The sequence below is a fragment of the Vombatus ursinus genome, unplaced genomic scaffold (genome assembly GCF_900497805.2).
Source record: "Vombatus ursinus unplaced genomic scaffold, bare-nosed wombat genome assembly UNPS02014816.1, whole genome shotgun sequence".
NCBI classification, from domain to species: domain Eukaryota; kingdom Metazoa; phylum Chordata; class Mammalia; order Diprotodontia; family Vombatidae; genus Vombatus; species Vombatus ursinus.
The window spans coordinates 5,601,322-5,629,037 of NW_020954594.1; the positions used below are offsets into that span (position 1 = coordinate 5,601,322).

At 45.8% G+C, this 27,716-nt stretch overlaps 1 protein-coding gene across 1 annotated transcript in view; it reads left to right on the forward strand.

The window, feature by feature from the left end:
• The first annotated feature begins 10,546 nt into the window (after positions 1–10,546).
• The window catches only part of NECTIN1 (nectin cell adhesion molecule 1), a 101,224-nt gene continuing 84,054 nt past the window's right edge, over positions 10,547–27,716 (forward strand). Inside the window, 1 exon segment of the mRNA XM_027835494.1 lies at positions 10,547–11,421. Coding sequence (XP_027691295.1) covers positions 11,343–11,421 — 79 coding nt within the window. The 5' untranslated portion in view covers positions 10,547–11,342.

A 27,716-nucleotide genomic window follows, 5' to 3' on the forward strand; every position in this document is an offset into this window, starting at 1 on the left:
CACTCTCCTTCTAAGGCTAATAGACTCCCATCAGTCCACTTTTCCACGGACCAGGGTTTGCAGTCTTCAGCTTTTGAGACTCACAGCTGACCCAAGAGGGACAATAAGGTCACAATGCAGAGAAAGACAGGACAGAACTACCCAGGGTCAGGCTGTCTGAGGACATCCCCAGAGGAAATGTGTGTTTGCTTTGACCCTCCAACGCTGTCAACTGTGTCTTTCATCTAGCTGGGGGAGTTGTAAATGAGACTTTATGAGATTTCTAATGATGGCGGTTTCCCTTTATCGGCCTCCAAATGTGGCTTCCTTGGTCCATGCTTTTCTTGGAATCCTTTGGTCCAAAGCCAGGAAAACACCCACTCATTGCCCTGCTGCAAAGCAGAGTAAGAGTTCTCTCAACTAAGGAGGGAGAGGTGAGAAAAGTAGAGTACTGGAAAGCACACTAAGAGCCAGGGGTCATGGGTTCTAGCCCCAGCTCCCTCATCACTTTGATCTTTGACCTTCCCTAGGTCAAAAACCTTTCTGTATCTCAGTTTCCTTCTCTGAAACTGAGAACAATAAAATCTGTTCTATCTTACTGTATTTGTCAGTCAACTATCATTTATTAAGCTCTAGTGCCAGACACAGTAGGACAGCTACATGGCGCAGTGGCTAGAGCACAGGGCCTGGAGTCAGGGAGACTCAAATTCCTGAGTTCAAATCCAGCCTCAGATTAATTCCTAGCTATGTGACCCAGAACAAGTCACTAAACCCTGTTTGCCTCAGTTTCCTCATCCATAAAATGAGCTGGAGAAGGAAACAGCAAACCATTCCCGTATCTTTGCCAAGAAAACCCCAAATGGGGTCATGCTGAGTCGGACATGACTAAACACACACACAGACCAGACACTGTGCTAAGTACTGGGGATACAAAGAAAAGAGGGGTGGAAGAGGAATAGTCCGTGCTCTCAAGGAGTCACCAGTCTAATGTGTGTATTCATCTTTGAATCCCTATTGTCCAACACAGTGTCCCATATATAGTAGGCACTTAATAAATGTTTATTAATGGAATAGAATCAAGCTCACAGGGTTATAAACTTCAATGAAATTATAGATGTAAAAACCCTTTGAAAAGAATAAAGCATCACATATGCATTACGAATGTTGTGCCACCACAACTGTAAATATATACGATGCACATACATTTTGAGTGTGTGCAGCGTATATGTCTCTGTGTGTACTTGGACACTTTTTTGTACTATCTAGATACGAGGCTATTTTGGGGTGGGCAGTGGGGGCCTTATGATTCCATTTATATAGGAACTCCCAAAGTAGAAACTCCCTCCATGGATTTTGTAGACTGTCTGTGTTTATACATGGACGTGTATCTTTCTACAAGACATCATGGGATAGCGGAAAGAGCCAGGAATCTGTCAGAGTCCAAGGCTGTGGGTTCAAAGCCAATCCAGGCTATATTATTATCTGTATGACCAAATCCTTCTTGATTCTAGTGCCTTCCCTCAGTTCATTATTCCTTATTTATTGTCTCTATAGCTTGTTTATACACAATTGTCTGCATGTTGTCTCCCTGTTTAGACTGTGAGCTCCTAGAAGACAGGGGCTATTTTGCCTTTCCAGTGCTTAGCACAGTGCATGGCACACAGTAGGAACTTAATAAAAGTTTACTGACTGATTGACCTTGGATATGTCACTTCCCCACTATAGGGCACAGTTTCCTCTTCTGTAAAATGAAGTGGTTGGACTGGAAATCCCCTGCTTGCTTCACATCATATGATCTAGGGACTAAGCAGGCATGTGTGTGTACAGCAATGTGTTAGTATGTCCACAGGAGAGGGTCATACCTCTCTCAAGGTTAGGTTGTGTATGGAGTCAGTATAATGTGCATGTACCTGATGGCTGATCACTTTTTAAGGATGTGGCAGTACTGAGTTTGTGCAAATTCCAGTATGTGGGCATCAGGTACTCCCCGGATAAATGTAGAAAAGGTTGGGAACAGTGTTCATGGGCTGTTAGGTTTGCTGAACCTACTCTCAAGGCTTCTGTATATTAAATCCTAATTAGGAACCATGACCTTTTGACCATATACTTTGATATGCTCTGATATGGGATGAACAGAATCAAGATTAACATAATTATTATTTACTTATCCTTTGTTACAAAGGACAGGACATGTCCCTGGCACATCCCAGTGCTCCAGAACTTTTCAGCCATCAAACCCAGACAGAAAGATTGTCAAGGCAGTGGGACAACGGACTATTCTTACTTGATGCCCAGAGAAGGTGAGGGAAGAGAAGAGACAGACAAAAGCTCTTTCCACCTCACCAGGAGAAAGGAAAGCTTGGTTAAGTCAGGCTCTGGGCCTCAGGAAGAGCTTGATAGCTGGGCCCAGAAACAGCAGGCGGGGGAAGATTGGAGGCAGCTAGGTGGCGCAATGGACAGAGTGCTGGGCTTGGAGTCTCGAACGCTGGAGTTCAAATCTAGCCTCAGGCACTTCCTATATGTATGACTTCGGGCAAACTGCTTGACCTCTGTTTTCCGGTTTCCTCATCCATAAAATGAGGATAATAGCTTAGGACACAATGAGATAATATTTGTAAACCACTTTGCAAATCTTAAAGCACCGTATAAATGCTAGCTATTATTATTAAACATTCTCTTAGGAATTAACTTGTTGCTATGCATTTGAATGAATGAATGAAAAGGCATTTATTTAAGTACTGACTACACTCCAGGATACAAATGCAAAAGGATAGATAGTCTCAGTTCTAAATGAATTTGTTTTCTCTAGTTGGAAACAATACACAAATACACGGAGGGGAGTGGTGGTCTGAGAGGGGTACTTTGGTTCACAAAGTTAAAGTGACCTTAGGAGGAGACTTGGGGAGTTCATTGAAACAGCCCATCCAGGAACAAAGGCAGAATGATTTGTTCTCTGGGCTCTTGTTTCCAGGGGTGGGAGGGGAAGGTCTGGGAGGTGGAAGAAAGGGAATCACATCTGGAGCTTTCCCGAAGTGGTATTCCCCAATCACTTGTAGCTGGGTGGAGTGGGGATGGGGTAACCCAAGGGCATGGTCACCTATGTGGGTGGGGAAGAGGATAGTCAGAGAAATGCTTCCTTCACTCCTAATTCCCCAGCTAAACTCCCAAAGGAACCACATTCCTCTCCCACTCTTATGTGGATGAAGACCCTCCTCCCCTGGCAGGGGCCATTCGTAGTGAAGTGGATAGAGTGCTGGGACTGGAGTCAGAAAGACCTGAGTTCAAATCTAGCCCTGTACATTTCCTAGCTGCATGACCTTGAACAAGTCACTTGATTTCTGCTTCAGTTTCAATTGTAAAATGGGCATAATAGATATTGTGGAGATCAGATATTTGTAAAACACTTGGCACAGTGTCTCCTATATAATATCAGTTATATAAATGCTACCTATTATTATTATTTTCTGAATTAGGTCAGTATTTTTCGTGGGCACATTTCTTGAGCACACACCAAAAAGGAAAGAAAGGAAGAGAAATAAGAGTAAATATTTCAATAGCAATTTTAAGGATTACAAAGCACTTTCTTCACAGTAACTCTATGAGGCAGGTGATATAAGTATTACTTTCATTTAGTAGATAAGGAAACCGGCTTGTTACAATTAAGTACCCACAGTCCCACTATTGGTAAAAAGTTGAAGTCTGGATTTGAATCCAGGTCCCCCAACTCCATTGTGCAAGGCTACCTCTCCAAAAATATTCTGAGTAGCTAGGAATTTCATTAGTCAAGTTTTTACATCCATAAAGTAGAAAACCCATATTCTAGGATAGAATTTCTTGGCTTGAAAGACTGTAAGCTAAGTGGCAAAGTGGATAGAGCGCTGGGCCTGAAGTTAGGGACACTCATCTTCTTGAGTTCAAATCTGACCTCAGACAGTAGTGGAGCAACCCTGGACCCTTAACCCTCTTTGCCTCAGTAGAATGAGGATAATAATGGCATCTACCTTCCCACTTGTTGTCTCATACTTGTTTTAAAAAATAGCATTACCACAGCACCTGGCACATAGTAGGAACTATATACTCCTTTCTTTCCCTTCCCCTTCCTGGGGTGACAGAACAGGCCAGGATCCTCCAAGGAAGCACCTTGGAGGTGAGTGGGGGGGCTAAGTGTTTGCAAGGGGCTTTACATTCCCCAACCATTAACAATGCTTTTCACCTAGCATTGGGCAATCAGGGATGGGTTGTGATCCTACTCTCAGAGGAAGTTGTACAGATTAAGGAGATCACAAAGATCACAGATCTTTGAACTATTGTTGTTTCAGTCACGTCAGACTCTTCATGATCCCATGTGCGGCTTTCTTGACAAAGATGCTGGAGTGGTTTTTCATTTCCTTCTCCTGCACATTTTACAGACGAGGAAACTCAGGCTTAAGTGATTTGCTCAGGGTCTGAGGTTGAATTTGAACTCGGGTCCTGCTGACTCCAGGCCCAGCGCTCTATCTACCACACAACCTAGCTGCCCCTGAGTAGCGACACATGGAGGTTAATAATAATAGCTAGGATTTATATAGTGCTTTAAGGTTCACAGACCTTTATTTACACAGATTTGCTCTAAACAACAACTTTGGGAGGGAGGTGTTATTATCACTCCCATTTTACAGTTGGGGAAACTTGAGACAAACAGAAATTAAATAACTTGTCCAAAGTCACATAGCTAGTAAGTGTCTGAGACTAGATTTGAACTTAGACCTTCCAGACTCCAGGCCCACTGACTGCACCACCTACCTGCCCCCTATGTTGGGTATGAATGAATGAATGAATGAGTATTTATAAAGTATTTATTTTGCTCCAAGCACTGAAATAATTGTCAGCACTACAACTAGAAAAATAGAACAGTCCGTTCTTAAGGGGCTTATTTTCTACACCTATAGCAGGGTTCAGCTAGAAAGTACATGACCAAACTGAGGAAATCCTTTGGACTCAGTGGAGGAGTAGGTGATAAGGCCTGATTCTCTTCCATCTTTTGTTTTGTTTTGTTTTTGTTTTTTTATGTTTATTTTTATTTCTTTTTTAAATTAAATTTTTATTTTTAAAAATAAAAATCCACCTTCTCTTCCACTGATCTCCCTGCCCCCCACTCCTTACTAAAGAAAGCAAGAAAAACAAAACCCCTATTACAAACATGCATGGTCAAGCAAAACATATTTCTACATGGCCAGATCATCTTCCATCTTAACAGAAAGACTGGTGACTTCCTGTTCATCCACATGGTATATAAGTAGCCCTGATGCGGTTAAGGGGTTCAGTAGTGCTGGGACCCCAAAATCACAACATGAGGGTTTCTACCCAAGCCTTCTTTCAGCCAAAGACACGGTTTATTAGAACACTGTGATATTGGGCAGACTCTTAAGGAATCTGAACATGGGTAAGCAGTGGCTAGATTTTAGGAATCTCAGCAACTTAATGGAGACAAGATGGACCTTACATACAGAAAGCCTGTGGGAGGGATCTAGGAGTGGTCTATGAGGTAATAGAATTCCAGGGACCTGGACCACAAGGCCAAGGGAGAATGGAGAAATGGCCTGGGGCATAGGGAGGTCCACAAAGAAAGGCCAGTTGATGGGATTATAGCCTCAGGGGAACACCAGAGATTTGGCCATGTGGGAAAGTCCAGGGTTTTTCCTTTCTGAGGCCCAGATCCCAACCCCATCAGCCCCATCTCTAGTAGATGGGTAGAAGATAAGATCCTGGCCCAAGATCACAGGTAAGTGGACCTGAGGGTCAGAGTGAAGCAGGGAAGAGTCTGTGTTCCCTCCCAAGGAAGTAAGAATGGAGAATCAGCATCCAGTCAGAAGGAGGGAAGTGACAAAGAGGTATTCGAAGGAAAGTTGAGGGGAAGGACTCCCCAGGGCTCCTGCACTGCACCCAGTACCCAATCTGGGTAGTAGGTGGGCTGGGATGGGGACAAGAACAGAGAGGGAGCAGAGAAAATCAACTGTCATGTAATTAGAGCAATGAGTCTTCCACTGTTCAGATTTTAGACTATACATGATACTAACATCATCCATGAGCATAGATTATAGAATCAAACATTCAGAGTTGGAAGTAACTTTAGAGGTCATCTGGTCTGTTCAACCTTGTATCTGCTAGAAGAATGACCCGTACAGCATCTCTGACAGATGGTCATCCTGTCTCTGCTTGAACACTTCCATTGCAGGGGAGCTAATCAAAGGTTGATTGTAGTATTGGCCGCTTTGTGTCCTATGCTATCCCCTAAAAATAAACCCTTTTCCTTGGCCTCCCTGCTGCTCCCTCTCATTCCTGATTATTTGCTTGGCCCTAACACCTACTCTTCTCTCCAACATAGGGGGCAATTTGAGGAAAAGGGATGTGGGTGGAGAAATTTGAATGTCTTCTCCCTTTGGTTCTACATTATAGAAATTCCCCTTCCCTTTCACCTTTCCTCCATTCCATCAGTTCCAAGCTGGCTAGAGATTGAGCTTTATACAATTCTCTCCCTTCCTCTTGGCCCTAATTCACTGGGTCACATCTACCGTTGCCAAGGACCCAATTCAATATGTCATTACTACTGTTTGGTTTTGTGTAGGCCCTATCCAACCTAGAACGGTACCCACAGTTCTGGTACTCTCCAGTTATTTCCATAATGAAAGCTTGGTTGGCTGGTTTATCCAGAGAACTTCTCTTCTGGATTGGTTTTAGGACTTGCTTGCCCAAGCACAGAAGGCTGGTTTCCATGATCTTTGGAAGTCTCTTCTTGATGAAGGATCCTATATCCTTCTTGTCCCTGTATGAATGGTAGGACCTATTCTCCCAGCAGGACAACATGGGCACAGGCTGGGTGAGGCTTAGTGAGAGTCAACTGGAGCCCTGCAGGCATTGGGAATTTATAGAATTAAAAGCTGGAAGCCAACTACCGCCTTATCTTAAAGATAAGAAACTGAGGCCTAGATTGCTCAAGTATCTTATTCAAGATCACCCAGGTGATAAATAACCAAGATGACTTCTTGAATAATCTGGTTGCTCGGGACTCCAAATACAGTGCCCTTTCCATTGTACCATCTTGGCACAACCCTCCAGTGGATGAAAAGAGCTGTAGATCCAGAGAAAAACCATTGGGGAATCACTGAAATTCAATGACAGGGAGGCTTTGCAGAGATCTCTAGAAGAATAACAGTAATTAAAGGTTGCTGAGCACTTTGAAATACAGGTGTTTTATCATCATCACAATAGCTAGGAGCATTGTGATAACAATAATTAGGTAACTGCTATAGTGTCCCCAGCTATAACTCTCTGCCCCACTCCCATCCCCAGGTCTGCCAGGATTGGACGGCCCTTGTGGGTTGGGGCAGAGACTATGCCAGAGTGTGTCTTCCTTGACAGAGGCTTCAGCCAAACTTCATAAAATTTCCTACTTAAAGGACAACAGATTTAGAGCTTGAAGGGATCTTAGAGTGAGTCTAGTCAATTCCTTCATTTTCAGATGAGCTGAGTCATAGATGGGTAAAGCATCAGTAGCAAGTAGCAAAAGTGGGATCTGAATACAGATCATCTAATTGCAAACAGAGTTTTTTGTTTTTGTTTTGTTTTGTTGTTGCCATTGCACCATGGATTGCCAACTCCCTAGGGATGTGTGTTGTGTGTTAGGGACCACCACATTTCACCAACTTCCAATCATCCCTTATCCATGTGCTCTTTGGGAAGACTTCAGAAATTTATAATAATACTATTTCCTGAAGAGAAATTAGTTTGATGAGCTAATTACCGAGTAATGCTAGGGGCAGGGTAACTTTGGGCCTCCTCCAAAGTCGCTGGTTTGAAGTTTCAGATTCTGGGATCATTCTTAGAGCTGCTTACACTTCCTCCTACCCATCCCACCTCATCCTTGGACAGACAGGTGAGATAAACAGAGATCCTCCAAATTCCCTTAGGGTACTTGTCCTGAGAAGCACAGACACTGCAGAGTTGGAAGGGAAACTCTAGAAACTCTAGAGCAACTTCCTACCCAACCCAGTAACGCCTTCTGCAGATAGCATCTCTGGAGAATGCATGAAGGTGTGGAAAAGACAGTCCCTGTCCTCGTGGAGTTTATAATCTAATGGAGGAGACCACATGCAAACAAAAATATTCAAAGCCAAGCTACATAAAAGATAAATAGGTACTAATTAACAGAGGGGAGGTGCTGGAATTAAGAGAGATTGGGAAAGACTTCCGGTAGGAGATGGGATTTTGGTTGGGGTGTAAAAAGGAAAAGATAGGATTTTAAGTTTGGGTTTAAAAGAAGTTAGGGAGGTAAGCAGTTGTAGTGTCCCACTCCCTCCCTGAAAGGTCTAATGGTTAGAAATGTTCTTTTTTGGAGGGAAGACCCCACCTTTGGCCCTTGAAGATTAATTCTACATCACCTTCCCAGCATAACCCTTCAGATATCTGAAGGCAGAAATCATATCATCCTAGAGTCTTTTTCTCCCCCAAAACTACACATTCTCGTCCCATGAAACGCTGACCGAAGTGATGACTGTCTACTGGACAGAGAAGTTGACTTGGAATCAGAAGGCCTGGCTTCTCTTCCCTAGAAGGTACTATTTATTAATTGTAAGATCATGGGGGGAAAAAAACCAAAAAACTAAACTTCCCTGAGCCTCAGTTTCTTCATCTGTAAAATGGAGATAATAACATTTGAACTAGCTACCCCACTGGGTGGTCAAGAGGTATGCATTATATAAATGCAAGCTATTGTTATGATGATGTCTAACCTCTTCAGTCACCATTTGACTTGACCAGCCTAAACTCAGGCCATCCCACCTCTCCCTCCCCCACCACTACAGGAGAATCATTACAAGGCATCTGCCATTATAAAAGAAGGTGCGTATATAGGTGATTGAGTGTGTGAATATTAGTGTGTGGACATGTAAACAGAGTTGGACTATGAAGCACCTTGTAGTGTAGCACAGGGGTGGAGAACCTGTGGCCTTGAGGCCACATGTGGTTCTCAAGGGTCTCAAGCTTGGCCCCTTGACTGAATCCAAACTTCACAAAACAAATCCCCTTAATAAAAGGATTTTTTCCGAAAAACTTGAACTCAGGCTTTACCCAAGGAACTAGAAGGCCACATTTGGCCTCCAGGCTGCAGGTTCCCCACCCCCGGAGGGGAAAGAAGCGGTGAGTGCCAGACCTCAAGTAATGAAGACTTGAATTCAAATCTGTTCTCAGCTACTTACTAGCTGTGTGACCCTGTGAGCTGGAGAAGGAAATGGCAAACCACTCCAGCATCTTTGCCAAGAAAAGCCCACATGGGTCATGAAGAGTTGGACTGAACAACCAGTGGGGGAAAGAACACTGGAAATGGAATCAGAAGACGAGGGTTTTTAAATCCTGACTCAGCTACTCACTACTTGTGTGACCTTGGGTAAGTCACTTCCTCTTCACATTCCTCATTTGCAAAATAAGGGAATTGGACAAATTTACCTCTAAGGTCCTCTTTAATTCTATATCCTCTGGAACTTATACTCAAAACATGAAACACAGAAAATCATAAGAGGTCAAAAGACCTAAGCAGCCACGATTTAGCTTACATCTCCCCTCCCCTTCCCACTTCCTTTCCGTTTAGGGGCAGAATTTACATTTTATCAAAATCAAGCTTCTTCCCCTCCAGGCCCCATTTTGGGGACTGGACAAAGGGCAAAAAGGGCTTAGTCTAGTTTTCCTATGGCCAGCACAGAGAATTCTGCCCTCTTTGGTTGCAACTGGGGAGCCTAGTCTCGTCCTTTAATTCCTGGAGGAGATCTAGGAGTATGGGGGGTGGGGGAACCGCGGCATGAAGAGAGAGCTTAAGGCTGCTGGGGTAGAAATGTCTGTTGGGTTCGGCCCCCTTGGAAAAGTGCCCAATTCACCAGGATGTGGCATGGGTATGAAACGAGAGGGTGGTGGGGAGTTCCTCATGGGGACACTCTTCAGGTGGGCCACTTTAACAAGGAAATTCCCTCTCGCAGAGTGAGGAGAAGAGGGAGGGAATGGCCAAGGAGGGAGAGTTCCCCCTCCGTTCCCAAAGGCAAAGGAACATTGTAACCACACTGGCGATGGGGGAAGACCAGGCTCAGTTTCTGGAAAAGGTTTCCAGAAGAGAGGAGATAATGAAATCTAGAAAAGAAACGTTAGTGCATTGCTCTCCAGCCTCACCTGTCAACCACAGAGCCTCCCACCCAGGCTCAGGATTCCTCATCCTCGGCCCCCAAACCAGAAGCTATTAATCCCGTCTAGAATCCAAGAGTCCTTCCTCTCTTTCCCCCTTTGCCCCCTCCCCCCCTCGGCAGCCAAACCCTCCTTCTGCTTTGACCACTAGAGGCCACTACTTCCCTTCGCCAGTAATGCCGGAGAGAGGCTCCCCCTTTGGCCCTTCCCCTGGCAAAAAGCTACCTAAACGGGCGTCCTCCCCCCCAACCCCAGGGGTGGACCTGGTAGTGACCCCAGTCACCCTCTCACTGCAGCCGGACCTTTGGCCTTCCTCCCTTGGATCGCGCGGTCCAGGCTGCCCGAGGCCTGGTCAGGCTCCTAGGGGGCCAGGAGGGGGTTAAAGCTAACCCCTCCTCCTCCCGTCTGACATCACTGGAAGAGGGTGAGAGGCTGGGAGCTCTGTGTGTGAGAAAGAGAGAGTGTGTGTTCGTGCTGGATGTGGTCTACATTGTTGCAGCTCGAGGGAGGAAGGCGGAGAGGGAAAGACGGAGAGGGAAGGAAGGGGTCTCTCTCCTTTCGGATGCTGCGAGAAGCCCTCGAGGTAGCCCAGTCACCTCGCAGCGCTGTAGGATCCTGGGCCCCGGAGCCCGCCTGGAGCCCACACTCGGAGGACCCCGGCCAGCCATGGATGCCTGCAACTTGGAGCGAACGGGGACTGTTTGATTGATTGTGCCGAGCAACCCCCGCCTTCGCTCCCAGAGACCCCGAAGATCAGGGGGCAGCCTGCACTTGGGCTCCGGGAGCCAGAGAAACCCAAAGCTGCGCGGGGCGGGGGGGAGGGGGTTCCCTCCTGCCCCAGCCGGGGGCTGCGTGGAAGAGAAGGGAGAGAAGGGCGGGGAGGGGCGGAAGAGGGAAAGGAGAAGACGGGGCATGACTCGTTTAACTTGCGGCGGGCATCTGCCGAGGCTCTGAGCCGGCTGCCCTGGGGGGCTGGTTTGTGCCTGCGACCTGGGCAGCCCCGCTGTATCCGATCCCGAGTTGACATACTGCAGAGAGTTGACCTGGATACTCGGAGTGCCAGCAACCCAATATCGATCCCTGCTCGTCTTTGGGGATCGTTTCGGGAGAGGTAGGAGAACTCTCCTCGGACCCCCTCTCCCAGGACCTACAGCCCCCCAATGGCTCGGATGGGGCATGCGGTCGTCTCTGGCTGTCGGTGGGCTTTCGCTCTTAGCCTGGCCACTCTCTTCCTCCCAGGTAAGCGGTTTTCTTCTTTTCACTCTCGTCCCTCCCAGGCTCACATCCTCGGAGAGGCTAGGCATTAGGTGGCTGGACTGCAGGCGTCTGATTTGTGGGGAATGAGAGGGACCAGAAAAGTTAAATCGTGGTTTAGGTAAGGTTTGGGGATGGCAGAAGAAGAGAGCAAGACTGAAGCTTTGAGAAACCCAGGCAGACCAGCTGGGAGCTGGGGAAATGCAGATTTCTCTGTGGAAAGCAAGCACTTTCTTGCGGAGGGTTTTTTTTTAAATAATAATATGTAATCGCGTTCTATTTATTTAATAACCAGCCCTCTGTTCGGGAAGCAGTTTGGAAACACTACGTGTTACATAAATGCAAAATAATCACCATAATTACCTTCTCGGGGTACCCATACAACAACCCCTCCGGGGAAGGTGTCAGTCTCAGAGCTAGTGGGCTGAGGGTTTAGTAAATGGCTTACGGCGGGAAAGCGTTCTTGCCTGACATTCTTTTCTCCCTGAAACGGGTTTCAGGGACTGGGACTCCCCCTAAATCTAAGTGCACTAGGTCTTCGGCTCCTGCGGCAGTAGGTAGACGAGTCCGAGAAAGATTACTTCTCACCTGCGGCTTTCTAGTGAGGCTCGGTGAGGAGTCCCGGGGCGGGGGCAGGGGTGGGGATTGAATCCTTCGGGAAGATATATGCAGAAGGTCCTGGAACTGAATTCCCCTTTTCCCTAACTCCCTCCCCAGCTCGAGGAGGTCTCCTCTGAGGAGGTGCTCATTCTTCCTGTAGTCTCGCTGGCTGGTGGCTGCGTGACCCACTTTTCCATTCATCCCCCGGGGGTGCCCCCGCCCGTCCCAGGGTGTGGGCCTGTCGGCAACCATGGGGTTAACCAAAGCCCAGAGTCCGGGAGAGCCAACAAAAGGTGGCTCGCGTTTGCCCATTCAGATACCGAGAGGGAAGAGGGAAGGCAGGGACAGGCAGGGGTGTATTGTGCTGGGAAATGAACTGGAAAATATGTTTGGGAGGCAAATCTAATATTCTTAACCCCTTGAAGCACACTGTCCCTTTGCCCCCATGGAGGCTACCAACCTTTAGCAAGAGACCAGAAGGCAGCATGCATTTTACGTGGCCAGGAAGATGGAATAAGAGCACTCTATCACCCCAATCAATGAAATCATCCAATGAAATAATATTTGTACCACAGTACCTGGCACAGATTAGACGCTCAATAAATGCTTATTTCTTTCCCCCCCTTCCCCCTGGTGTGTGTTGGGGGGGAGGAGAATGTCCTGTTTGAAACACGTGATCTTCACCTTGGAATCTGCAGGTATAAGTGCAGAGACCCTTTCTGTATTGGGATGAGAAGGGGGGAGGTATTGGGTTCTCTTGCTCGGCCGCTGGTGAGTGAGTGCCACAGACCCAGCAGGGGGCATAGGAGCCGGTAGTCCAGGAGAGGCCAAACCTGCCTTGAAAGGTAGGTGGATAGGGAGCAAGGGGGAAAGAAAGGTGGAAAATCATAGGGAGGGGTTTGTCTAATGGGCTTGGTAAAGAAGGTAGAGGAAGCTAGCACTGCAGTAACGTTTAGCTGCCCCATTCTGGTGTCTGTTCTTACTGGGGTGCCAAGGCAACTGGAATAGATGACCAATTCAGTAAGTGGGTTTGGTCTTCCCTATTCTGGCAGTGGCACTGTCCACTTCAGTTGGACATCATCATCTTTTCTTCAGAACCTAGAACTTGATAAAAGCTCTACCCTGTCCCTTACCCCCCACTTTGGGGGTTCTGGGAAGAGGCTTTGTACCCGTGGGACCAACTGGAAACACCTGGTACCTATTGTCTGTAAGCCTTGGATCTTTCATTCTTTCCTTCTCACCATCTCCAAAAATTTGTAAGAAGGAGGGCGGTGGTCTGCCTAGGGCACCAGGGGTTAACACCTGGGGCTGGGGACAGGACCAAGGCCAGGAAGCTTTTGGGGACTGGGAAACAAAGCCTCCTCCCCATCTCATTGTTGTCTTATGCTTCCCCTCAATGTGATACTTTAGGGCCCCATTCCTCCTGTGGGGCTAGGGACTGACTCAGCTGCCTGCCTGCCACCTCTGGGGAGAGGGGGCACAGATGCTTGGTGCCCTGAGCACAAGTGCTCAACATGAATCCTGCTCCAGGATGAGAAAGAAGGGAATCTCAGCACAAATTGGCACTAAGTGCTTTTTGGTCGACTAATTGATGGATGTATTGAATCATCAGAGGCTAAGTTTTGTGGACTAAACCTTAGGTTTCTTTAGGTCTTTTCCTCCTAAGTAGATCTCTCAGCACTCTTACAGATCCTGTTGGCTTATTCTTCCAGCTGCTTAAGAGGGAGGGAAGAGCAGGGAATGATACCTTCCTGTTGCACAAATGAAGGAACAAAAGACCAGAGAGGTTAAGCAACTTACCCAAGGTCACACAGCTTTTCTTCCCATCCAGCAGTCCTTTCTGCTCAGAGCTAGGGCTGCTTCTATCTGTCTTCCCTCTGGGGGAGCCAGTCTTGCCGGCCCTACTGCTCTTTTCCAGGTTCTCTCTGCGCTATGGCAGGAAGCCGAGAGACTGTTGAGGAGACAAGCCTAGTTGGGGAGGGGGGAGTAGAGAGAAGCGGAGCCCCCGGAGTGTGCGTGGGGGCCCCTGACTTTGAAATGCTCCCCATCTGGCTGTTGAAGTATAAACAGAAATATGTTTTCGGCAACACAGACTTTGTCACTCAGGGCAGTAAAATCCTGAATTCTCTCTGCTTCCTGGGATTGAAATTTATTATTACCACTCACCGTTACTTAGGGTGTCAGGAACCGGATTAGAGTGGGGCAGTGGGGAGTTGGGGGGGCATTATTTAGAAGTGGGAGAGTGTCCCATCTATATACACCCCACCCTTCTTAATTGGTTTCCCTAATCCTTTTGTTGTCAAAGGGAAAACATACATCCTAAAACATGCACACCCCTGTGAATTGGTTTGAAGACCTGTTGTGGCCACAACTGGAATGCCTCCTAACTATAGCCTTGGCAAATATCTGGTGTGGTTGCTACCTATGAAAACTGAATATTGTTTTTCTTCACTTCTCTTCCCTTCTCATATATAGTAGTGTATGTATCATAGTCAGTATCGTTAGGAAAGCACCAAACTCTGCCAATCCAGGATTTCTTCAGATGCTTGCTAGCTGGGATTGGAATGAAGCTTACCTAGTAGGACAGAGAGGCACTGGAAAGAACTTAGGACAGCTTTCTCAGTTCCAAAAGCCAAGAGGAAAATGGGTATGTGGAATATAGGGACAAGCAAAGGGAGATGAGATGAGGAGGAGGGGAAGAGGGGAAGGTATTACATCAGAGGCTAAGGAAAGCTGAACCAAGCGGCTAACATCCACGTCTGTATGTGGGGAGAGGGAAATAGAGGGGATAGTCAGTGAGGGCAGCGAGACAGAGGGAATGTCTACATGCCTATATTTCCCTAAAAAGACTAAATGGGTCCATTAGGAAAATCTACGTCGTAGGTCTAGTTCCCTTATGAATCACTTTACTTTGCACAGGAAAAAAATCTACAACCAACTGGTCATTGGCTTTTCCTGACCTCTTCCACCACCACCCTTTAGGCTCTCACCCCTAATCCAAGCCAGGTGGGGGGAGGGGGATGGGCTAAGGAAGTGTGGGTGGCTTTGAGCACAAGAGTCTCTCCACTGTTGAACACAAGCCCTGCATGGGGGATGGACTGTGTAGGGGTCGGGGAAGCCAAAAGAATGGCTTTGAATGTGTTAACAGCTGATTTGCCGCCTCGAGTGAGAACGTACCTAAGAGATGTGGTCGTACCTTTGATTTGCTAATTTTTTATTTCCTGTTTCATTTGATGAATTCAGCAGCTCCCACCTCTTGGTGTGGGGGTGGGGAGGCATGGAGGAAAAGTCCTTTTCACTTGCATTACTCATTAGCCAGCCTCTCCCCTTTAGGGGACCTTAGCTTGTAGTGGAATACTGACTGTTACCCCTGAGGTAAAAAACATCTTACCACCATGTAGTGTGAGTGCTCATACAGGTGGGCCTGTGACTCTGTGTTCAGGGCTCTCCATGTGGAGGGCCAGGTCTATAGGTCAGCATGCAAATGGGGGAAGGTAGGAAGGAGTGTTTTTATGTGTCTACATATATCTGCAACCACCAGCTTCCAGATTAGGATTGCACTATTGATTCTGAGTCCCAAAATCTATTTGTCTGGGTCTGTTTGAATGTGTCTCTATACAAGAAGGACAACTGTATATGTATATGCATATCGTGTACGCCCATGCATATTGCTGCATGGGCCTATTTTCCTCCCTTTATTTAAGAAAAATTAAGATCAATTAAAATTTCGCAAACTAAATAAATAAATAAATTACTTGGGTTGAGCCAAGTAATCGTTAAAGTTCCTTTACAGTTCTAATATTCTATCAGATAGTCTGGCCACATTCAATCTAGTCACTAAGAATGGGGAAAGGGAAGCACGGGATATATGGCAATCTGCTAAGTGCTTTGCAAATATTATCTCATTTTATCCTCACAACAGCACTGCAAAGGAGGTGCTATTATCCCCACTTTACAGTGGAGGAAACTGAGGCAAACAGGTGAAGTGACCTGGCCAGAGTCACACACAGCTAGTGTCTGAGGCCAATCTTCCTGAGTCCAGGCCCGTTGCTCTATCTGCTGCACCATCTAGATGTCCTCAGAATGGGAAGTTCAGGGATCTGAACCCTGGATCCTCCTCTGATTTTGACCGTGAATTTAGATTTGTTGGGTTCGATTCACCCGCTTAATCATGTGCCTATGGTTTTAGGAGAACTCTTGGAGTAATTTTCCCCCACCTATGTACCCTTTGCCCCTTTCCATCTCCTCTGTCTGGGGAATTTAGCTCAATAAATATATATTATTTAGGTGCTTACAATATGCAAGACTATCTGCTGATTACTCCAGATGCAAAGATGAGAAGTTCCTACCCTCAAAAAAGACACGTTAATTGCAATAAGACATATGCAAGTAGAAATGATTAAAGGTAGAGGGGTCTAACATATACAGGTACTCTAAGAAACACAAGGAAGGAGACAGCACTTTCAGGTGAGGGGATCAAGAAAGGTTGGATAGAGCACCTGTCCTGGAGTCAGGAGGACCTGAGTTCAAAAAGGGCCTCAGACACTTACTAGCTGTGTGACCCTGGGCAAATCACTTAACCTCAATTGCCTCAAAAAAAAAAAGAGAAAAGAAAAGAAAAAGGCTTGATGGAAGAACCACATTCATTCAACAAACATTTATTAAATATCAAATATAGATACTATATAAATCTATGTTACTGTAGTGTAGATAGCAAGATACTATGCTCGGTGCTGAGGCTACAAAGACTTTTTTATATAATTCCCTGCTCTCAACAAACTTACATCCTACCAAGGTTATAACACATACCCAAGGAAGTAAGATGAGAGTACTAACATCTTTGGGGACCAGGAATATCTTCTAGTAGGTGATGGAAGGAAAGAAACCAGAGGCTTTTTTTTTTTGGCTGGACAATGGGGTTAAGTGACTTGCCCAGGGTCACACAACTAGCAAGTGTTATGTGTCTGAGGCGGCATTTGAATTCAGGTCCTCCTGACTTCAGGGCCGGTGCTATATCCACTGGACCACCTAGCTCCCCCAAAACCATAGGCTTTTTGAGGTGGGGATGAGAGGTAGACTGAAATATAGAGAGAACAAGGTAGGAGTCTGGCTGGAATGTGAACTTCATTCCAAGCATTAATTATGGCAGGGAGGCAGAAGAGGACAAATCTCCTTCTCCCACCTTGTCCCTTTCTCTGAGGTTAAAATTGGGTCCATCCTTGCCTAGGTTTTTCCAGTGAGTTGTCTTGATCCCTGAATTTCTGGGAGGGGCATTGAGAAGCGGTTCCTCCACCATTTGCTTGTTGTCTTTACATTATCCTGTAGGGAGGAGGATTCTTGGAGGAAGGAGAGAGTGTAGGATTTAGAAGAGGGAAATGGGAATATCTACTGCTCATTCAATGGCTAATCCCAGTGGGGACCTCAATCGATCCTGGGCATCTCTGAAGGGTCCGTGTGTTGGTGTCAGTGACACATATGCTTAGCAGCATTACACAAAGGAAAACAGGACTTCAAGTTAAAAAGAGCCACAGCTTTTCACAGATGAGAAAGCAGTATGGTGCATTGGAAAGTGTTATATTTGACTTCACATCTCTTCTCTCTCTGTGGCTTATTACTGCAATGATTTTGGTCATCCCTTAATTTCTCTGGATTTCATTTTCCTGTCTGTAAATCGAGTGGGTCGAACTGGGTATGGTTCCTTCCAAACTTTAAATCTATGATCCTAAATTGAGGAGGGTACCAATAATGGGAGTGATTTACCCAAGGTTACATATCTGCGTTTGTCTTCCCTGAAGTATTGTGAGGTCCTTGAGGGCAGAAAGCCCCTTTGAATCCCCAGCATCTTGCTCTGTGCCAGACAGTGAGTAAATAAGTGCTTAATAAATGCTTGTGAATTGGCTTAAATTGCAGAGTCAGCATTTGAATGCAGGTTCTTCTCATTCCAAACTCTTTCTACTGCCCCAAACATTTTCATGCTAATGCTGATTACTGAAAGGGTCCCGGAGAGCTCCTTGGATGGGAGGGCCTCTGACTGGGGAGTGCTCCACCTGGGCCTCTGATCGTAAGACAGGGCAATACCAGACCTAGCCACGTTTTGAGGAGCGTTTTCCTCCATGGGCTGCAGCCTTCCTCCTATTGAGCAACAGATGGATTGGCTGTGGACACAAGTAACTGGAGATCTAAGTTGGAATCACCTTTCTACAGGGATTCCCTCCCCTCCCCCACTCCCCTAGCCGGAGATAACACACTTTGTATTGCTAATGTTTTAAGCCTGGGCTCTGCTGGTGATACCTCTAGCTAGGATAGGCGAAGGAGAATGGAGCTGGGAAAACATCAGAAATCCCACCAAGCCTTGAGACCCTTTCTGAGCTTCTAATATCTGTCTAGGAGAAGACCAGCTGTTTTGCCTTTGGCCTGGGCCGGACAGACAGCTTTGGGTATAGTGGGAAGTTTGACCAGTTGTCTATATAGAAACTCTATCTACAGTATTTTCCCAATATTAACAATAATAATGGCAAGAATGCACATTTGTATAGCATTTTAAGATCGACAAAAATATTTTTCTTTTTGGCTAGGCAATGGGGTTAAGTGACTTGCCCAGGGTCACACAGCTAGTAAAGTGTTATGTGTCCGAGGTGGGATTTGAACTCGGGTCCTTCTGAATCCAGGGCCAGTGCTCTATTGTGCCACTTAGCTGCCCCTAAAGATACTTTTTCTTGAAACAATGTTGTGGGGCAAGTATTATTATGGCCACTGAAAACTGAGGTTTAGAGAAATTAAGTGACTTCTCATTACCACCTAGTTCATAAATATCAGGATTTATGGGACAGATGTAAAGAAGTCCAAGAACAGCTTGGAGAACCATTCTCTCCCTCCAAAAGCTGACCCTCTCTCTCTCTGCCTGGAAATGGTATTTGTAGCAATAGTTCTTGGAGGGCAAGTCAGGTGGCCTCCTTACAGAGATGTTGGCACCTGAATGCTCCAATGGTCAAATTCTCCCCCAACACCAGGTATGACCACGCCTTTGTTCTGTACCATTTCATGGAGGAGCCTCTGGGCACTCCCATCTTCTCTTGCTGGCTCCCCGCCCAGCTGGGGCTTTGTTGGCCATCTGGGGCCCTCTCCCTAAGAGCAGCCAGCAGCTGAAAGGGAATCCTTGGAATCTAGTCTTGGTCTTACTTGGAGACTTCAAGTAGAGCAGTAGTAGTAAGTCTTTGTAGAAGTCATCTTGCCCATTTCCTGGCCTCCGAGCTCCAGACCTAGCAATGGATCAAAGACATAAGTGGTGGAGGGGACTGGGAGAGCAGGAAATTCTCTCGAAAACCACCTCTTCCTCAGTCCTCACCACTTTCCCTCTCAGAAAGTCATCCCCTTTTCCCCCCCTGTGATTCTTTCCCTTTGTAGTCTGAGACCATTTACTTCTCCTTGGAGTGAAGGAAGCTTAGAGAATCAGGTGAGTCAAAAGAAAAGTGAAGAAAAAGAGCCCAAGGTAAACCAAGCCTGAGTTGACAGCGTCCAATGGGATCATACTTGTAATAGCATCTGACGTCTGTGCTCTCCTTCAAACATCCCTGTGAGATAGGTGGGTAGTAGCATGCTCATTTTACAGATGAGGAAACAAGTAACTCGTCCAGTGGCTGATGTAAATGACCCCTATTGGTTGCTATCACTGTGCAGAACAAGAGAATGGATCTCAAAAGGAAGAGTTAAGAATGACCCCAGAAGATGTACTCTCTAGGCTGTATTCCAGACCTTCTCTAACATGCCATGGAAACCTGTTTAACCTGGAAGCTCACTCCACTCCTGGATACTACATGGCAAGTATCTTGTCCCTACAGGCTCCCCTTCTGGTTCTTCCTGGAACCTCCATTTCAAGGAGGATGCCCATGTCTTCATTCCTTTCCCGACTGCACTCCCAACTTTGGATTTTCTCTACCATGTCCTTATGCGGGGCACCTTCATCTCTTCCCCCTTTTCAGCTTTCTTTTATGTGTTGTCTTCCCCGAACAGAATATAAGCTCCTTGAGGACAGAGACTGCCTTTTCTGCTTTTATTTGTACTCTAGCATTTAGCACAGTGCCTGGCACATAATGAAAGCATAGTAAGGGTTTGTTGACTTAATTAACTAATAAGATCATCGATTTAGAGTTGGAGTAACCAGAGGTCACTTAGTCTGACCCCACTTTACAGATGAGAAAACTGAAACCCAGAGGCTCATAAAAGCGATCATCAGAACACGATTTGAACCCAAGTCCTCTGGCTCCATATCTGGGGCATGTTCAGTGAGACTCAGTTCATTTTCTCCTAAAAATTTGCCACCGAAAGTCTAACCAATATTCTGGGTGAAGGGGTGGGGGTGGGGGGCCGCTTCCTGACAGTACAAAACAAATATTAGTTATCTTAACTCATCTTTACATTGCATTTTAAAGTCTGCAAAGCACTTTGCAAAGATTATTACTTGAATCTCTCCAAAACCCTGGGAGCTACATGCTATCTTCCCCATTTTACAGATGAGGAAAATGAGGTTCAGTGATTGCTTTTATGAGTCTCTTGGTTTCAGTAAAGTGAAGTTGGACTAAGTGCCCTCTGTGATGAATCACAAGTTAAGTGAACTCCAGCTCTAAATCAAGTTAAGGTACTCACCCAGGGTCACACACAGTGCCAGAAATTGGATTTGAACACAGGTCTTCCTGACTCCATGTCCAATACTTGATCCACCAAAAGGGGGAATGGGAGGTGGGAAATGTTCATTCTCATTAGACTGAAGAGTTCCTCTGCATGAAGATGAAATCTGGAAAACACAGAGCCTCTTCTCAGTCCCCTGCCCCCGCACTCTTTCCTCCCCTGTGCTGCCCCGATTTTTCCCGGTTTATGAGGAGTCTCATTACCCAGCCAAAGACAATAAACCCGCCTGGCCATTCCAGCCCCGGATCTCATTAGGGGACATTAGTTCCGCTGACTGGTGGCTCCAGTAGGTCCACAGCTGCCAGGCAGAGCACATGGGCAGCAGGGCAGGGGGGAGGGGGGACATGGTACAGTAGCATTGGCCACAGGCACAAGAGACACCTCTGATGAACTTTAGCCTGATTGGAGCGTATAATAGGAAGTGTTAGAATCATAAATTTTTAGAATTAGAAACAATCCTAGACATCGTCTTATCCATCCTCAGTTCTAGAATACCCTAATGAGTATTCTTCTAACCACCTTAACCGACATCCTCCCCCCCAAAAAAAAACCTAATAACTAGCATCTGAGTAGTGGTTTTTTAAGGAAAGTGGTGTTTATAAATATCTCATTTTATCCTAACAACCTTTGGAAGTAGGTGCTATTATACCGATTTTATAGAGTATCTTGAGTCAGGATTTGAACTCAGATCTATCACCAACTAGCCATCTCTATGGATCCATCCTTTAGAGAGGTCAGCTAGGAGCCTAAATGCCTGAATTCCCCCTTTTCCCCCCAGTCATTGACTGGATTTCTGTATTTGTTACATAGGCACTTCTATATATAAGGTCTCCCATATTATCTCCCTAGAAAGAAAAAAAAAATAACTCGAGAGCAAGGGTTTATTTAGATTTTTGTCTTTGTATACCTGTATATAAAATTCTGTTTAGATTTAAAACTATTCGTAATCTGGCCCCTTTCTACCCACACCTCACTATTATCTACGTACTCTGCCCTCTAAACCCATCTGCTTGCTGTTCCACTGACAGTCCCCCATGCCTGGAATTCTCTTCCTCATCTCTACTTCCTGGCCTCCTTCAAGTCCTAACCAAAATCCCACGTTCTGTAAGAAGACCTTCCCCCATCTTCCTTAATGTGAGTGTCTAACTAGATCAGTATTTGAACATAGTTATTTTGTATTTCCCCCTTATTAGACTGAGCACCCTGAGAGCTGGGACTGGTTTTTTCCTCTTTGTATTCTCACTGCTTAGCACAGTGCCTGACATATTTGCTTAGTGCTTAAAAAATTTGCCTTGACTTGACTTGACACAGTGACTGTTTAATAAATGCTTATTGGTGAATAAGTACTCATTAGGAAGCATTATCTTTGCTCCCATCCCAGGGCTATGAGGAGGAGGTGTGAAATAACTTTTGTAGAGTACTTTGAGGTCTCTTTGGAAGAGCAGGCTGCCAAACACACCGGTCAGAGGTGTTTGAGGGTTTGGTGAAAAAGACAAACTTCCCAGGGCCAAGGATTACATAGCAACAGCGCTGGAAAAGAAGACTCTGTTCTTACTGCTCTCTCCCACACAGGTTTGGCTCTGAAAAGCTTTAAAAGATACACTATCAGAAGGGACTCCAAGGCTTGCTAGTGTGGCCTTGGAGAGCAGTACAAACAACCTCTACTCACCCCTCCTTAGACCCACTTCCTTCCTGGGAAGGCTCAGCATTTTGAAAATCATGGTCATGTCCCCTCTTTGCCCAAGGACGTCTGAGATGTCTCAGAGCCCAACAGACCAAAGGATTCTTTGTTTTGGGGTTTTTGTTTTTGGTTTGGGTTTGGTTTTTTGTTTTTGTTTTTTCCTGAAAAAGAGGGACCTAGATACAGCCTTACCTACCCAGGAAAGGCACAAGACCTTGGCTGCAGGGAAAGACTACAGGAGACTAGCCAGCCAACTGGGCCAGGGCAATCAGAAGATGAGCTGCGGAAGCCGCTGCCCCCACCCCCCACCCCCCACCCCCACCTATTGCTCATATTCCCGAGTCCCTATTTTACCCATTACCGGAACTACCTTCATCTAGAAGGAAAATAAAATGATGGGATGAAGCTAACAAACACGTCTGCAGGCACTTAGCTTATCTGATGGTAATGAGGCCTAAAGGTACGGGTCCATCCTTCACATCCTCCAAGGACTCTGGTCGTCGCTTTGGTGCTTTTTTGCACAGGCCACAGATACAGCCTTTTTGGTCATCTTGCAGATAAGTACAGTTGACCACAAGGGGGACCGATGTAGCTGTAGGTGACTTGGGGCAGGCTAATCCACACTACGGGAGTAAAAGGGTTAGAAGCAGAGTCTTCATACACAAAGGACAGCACCGGCAACCTAGAGAAAGTAAATGAGATGGACATTTTGCTGCTGGAGTCATTACTGAATCCCCATGCACTCTAAGTTAATTTTACTGGTGTATTAGATCATGCTGATAGTTGTATTTAGATAGGAAGGAGTGTCTTGGATGCTATTATCATTGTGTCCTGAGAATATCTTGGGAATATTAGCACTGTGTGGGGGTGATATTGCAGTATTCTTGAAGCATCTTGAAAGTATTGCTTTGGTCCTAGAGTATCTTGCCACAACCACTGACCGCTATATCTTGGGAATGTTAGCATTCCGCCCTTGAAGTGTAGTATTGGGAACATGCGATATAGAGAGCCCTTCATTTGTAATCAGAGGACCTGAGTTTGAATTCTGTCTGACTCTGCTAGTTACTGCTTTAGGCCAGTCAGTTAATAGCCCTGGGCCGTTCTTCCTTCAGATGAGGGCATTGGACTGGGATCATCTCCAAGGTCCCTTCTAGCTCCAAGTCCTATTTGTTTACTTGATATATATTTTGAATTTATTTGGGTGTATGTTATTTCTTTTTCTCCTCCCCCAGTAGAATGTAAACTCCTCTAAGGGCATGAACTGTTTATTTTTATTGTCTTCATAGCCTCAGAACCTGGCCTAGTGCCTGGAATTTTATAGGTGCTTAATACATGCTTGTCATTCGAGTATATGTCACTTGGGGTCCTTCCCACCATACTGAGTTGGAAAGATTAGAGGCTGCTACTGCTTCTCTACCAGGAGAAACACCTAGGGAGTTGTGACTAGCAGGGAGTTAGCCTTGCACCAAGGGTGGGTCCAGGGCTTGGGAAGCTGACGCTGCCAAAGCCAGCCCCAGCCCTAAGCCCCTGGAAGGTTCTGCTATCCAGTTCTCACCCAGTACTCACCAAAGCCAGAACCAGTGATTCCCATGGGGCAGATAGGAAACAAGAGGCCAAGAGCAATGGCAAAGGAGAGGCCCCTCCACCTCCAGGAGTGGGGAAGGGATTTTGGGTGTCCCTCTTCGCTGGGTACTTTGATCTCAAGGGATGAAAAGAGCTTGGAGGCCTCTGCCCATTCCCCACCCCCACCCCTGTACCCCCACCCCAGGCACTGGGTGCTAGACACCAAGCAGGGCCCAATCTCTTTAACATGGAATCCCCACACTCACATCCCCCCGACAACTCACAGTCAGGAGCCTGAATTTCTCTCTCCTTAGAGAAGATGATAGAAGGCAACAAGATTGTCATTTATTTGTCAATTATGTTAATAATTAACAGTCAACCTTCAGTGATCCATGTACAGATTATCTACTCTGTGGATTCTCTGCTGCAAGTTTTTCATCCTGGCCCTTTCTCCCAGAGTGCCCTACTGTTCTGTCCATCAATGTGTACTCAGGGAACGCAAACTCATTTGAGTATTTGCCTGCCTAATTAGGGAGGTAAATCTGCTGCGAAATAATCACCTCATATGTTCCAAAGCCAAAGAGAAATTACTTTTTAGTCTCTCTTCTGCCCTAGACTATCTGTGCTCTGTTAGCAAGGATTACTGCATGCCCTCTGTGTCTCAGCATACACCAGAGCCTCATTACTGGCTCTCTCTAACAAAATTCTGTTCTCTACTAAGGAAGTTTTGAGAGGAAAGATTGGGTCATAGCAGAGTAATAGGCTACAGTGACCCAAAGGTGTTAGGTTACTTGCCCAAGGTCACACCAGATCATGGCAGACTCGGGCTGGATAGATTGTGGAGTATAGTGGCAAGAATACTGAATCTGGGGTCAAAGAACCCCTGGTTTGTCTAGCTCTGTATATTAATAGTTGTGTAACCTTGAGCAAGTCACCTGACACCGAAGCCTACCCCCCACCCCCCCAGCCTGGATTTTCTATGTGTAATCAAATGGAGTTGATAATGTTTGAGTTTTCTATCTCATAGGGTTATTGTGAGCAAAGTATCATGTGAAGTAAGTAGGGTGTGCTAAAGAATTGTCATGTTATGGCTAATTTCCACCAGCAAGCAGAGAGCACCTGAGGAAAAGGGCAGAAAACCCATTTTTTCAGGTTCTATGTGTGGACACACTTTTCCTTTCCTCTTTTCCCGTCGGAGACAGTGTAGCCTTTATCAGGAAGTTGCTCTAAGATGGGAGTTTCCAGATAGCTTTGGGACATAAATGGGAATACAGAGACAGGTTTTTCCCAGTGTATGAATAAAATTGGAGCCTGTGGAAGTAACAATGCATGGGATTATTTTATTTATTATCCCCACTCTTCCCCCCTCCCCTTCCCCAAGCATACCTTATCTGATTGGCTCATTATGGTACATCTCTGTATAATAGATGTGTTGGCGTCCAGAAAGGTGTCCAAGGCAGTTCCCATGGTCCCTTCCTGCCTGGCACTTGTGTAGATTTATGCCTCTTGTTTGTGGCACCCATAATAATCAGAGTCCCCCACTGGGCTAGAACACACTGGTAATCAGCGTGGGGTTGATGGATGGTCATTTGGGAGCTAATGAAGCGGCCCCCTCCTCTAATGTGGCTGGGCCCTGCCTGCCTATAACCAATGCCTGTTTTGCTTAGCCCCCTTGCTCATTCTTTGTCCTCTAGGAGTCAGATAAACTGCTCAAGGTCAACCCCAAAGACGGGGTAGGAGTGAGACGTAGTAGAAATTCGGCAGGGTAAGGGGAGGCAGGTGTCAGCAAGGGCTGTCTGGGGAGTCCTCCATGCTGTGCCGCTGTAGAGATGGTTGCAGAGGGTAATTGTGTGGGCCGTTGTCTGCTGCCAGGAAACCTGGGTACAAAAGACTGGCAGTGGCTTTTGGGCAGCTTCTCCTAGAATGGCCCTTCCAGCCTCCCTCGATGTCCTCTCTTGTAGGAACCTTTTCCCGATTAAACCCCACTTAGCTCTAGCTATGCTATCACTGTGCCCTCTGAGCTGTTTACACAGTTCATTCTATAATAATCATTTGTACCAGTTCATAGGTTTCTTTGCAAGTGTTTTTATATCCCCTGTGTTTGTATGCATCTGTGTATTCTGTCACTCCTGCTAGATTATGAGCTTCCTGGTCCTAGGAGGCATGTTATTTTTCCTTGTTCACTTCGCAGCATTCAGTACAGGGTGGGGTATGAGCTTGGTGCTGATGGACTACACACAACAGCTATGTCTACACGGCAACCCAACTGAAGAGTCAGAACTAGGTCAACAAACCAGTTGTTTTGTCTACAGGATGCCAAACAACTGGTTTTCCAATTTGTCCCTCGGCTGTTTTGGTTGTAACTCTGAGTGCACCCCTATATCCCCCCACACCCACTACACACACAATACATGTACTTTGCTCATTTAGAGGCAGAGTGATACAGTGGTTAGATCACTGATTAGGAAGGCTTGGGATTAAATTCCATTTCAGACATCCAATAGCTGTGGTCCTAGGCAAGTCTCAAACCTCAGTTTCTTTCCTTATAAAATAGGAAAAGCAATTGTAGTGTTTAATTCATAAGAATAAAGATCAGATGAAATGAAGGATATAAAAGCACCTGTCCAACTTCACATGTGTTAGTTATCAAAATGATTAATATTCCAAGATCATCTTATCTTAAATGTAGTACCCCTCTGCCTCCTACCATACCCATCTTCCTGTTCTACTAAGGATCCCGAGCAATCATTTTAAACATGATGAAAATGAGATCTAAAGACGTTAACTGACTTGACCAAGTCCACACTGCTTTTTCATAGGTCAGTCAGGAGTGAGAAGCCATAAGGTAAGGTACAGTGGAAAAGAATTAGGGAGTCAGAAAATGGTAGAGTTAAGGGACCCACACAAACATTTATTAGTATGTTACATGGACATGTCACACAGCTTCCTTTTCTTGTAAAACCAAGAGAATAATGCTTCTAAGCCTTCCCTAAAGGTTTCTACAGACACTTTATCATGGTATGAAGATGATCCTGAGTTCTTAGAGGCTATGAAAACTGTTGCTGGCCTGACTGGACTGGAGATTTCTGGTATGGGCTGAGCAGCAGGCAGACTGAGTAGTCTTCATTTTCAGAGGCACTGCCTAGCTAACTGTGGAAAGGCTTGTTACTACAGCGCTGTCCACCAGGTGACACGTGTTTCAGACACAGCTCACAAAAACTATCTCTTAAGGCACCAACGGGCTGAAATTCACATAGGTGAAGGAGTGTCTACATGGATGAAGTCATTAACCCTTGAAGTATAAACCTGTCCTGTCTCACTGTTGGGAGGAAATGGCTTTTTAATCCATGAAGCACTGTATAAATCAGAGCTATGAAAAAACCTCACCCTGGTTCTGGGTGGCTCCCTCCCTGGGACCACTATTTTTGGAAGGACCCTAGTGATAGCTTCACCTCACACAGGCCTGGTCTTTCCAATGCTGCTTTTCTCTTCTGCATGCCTGATTGTAGCATTATACCACTGTCCCCTTCTAACATCCCTTTTTGAGCTGTTTTCCTCATTAAAATGTAAGCTCCTTGAGGGTGTAGGGACTGTCTAATTTTTTTGTATTTGTATCCTAGCACATTGCACTGTGCCTGGAACTTAGTAAGGGCACAATAAATGCTTTATTTAGCTATCTCTTATTAAAATTACCCAGGTCTATTAAAAAAAAAAGTAGAGTTTCTGGCCTAAATCTCCAAAGACTCATTTC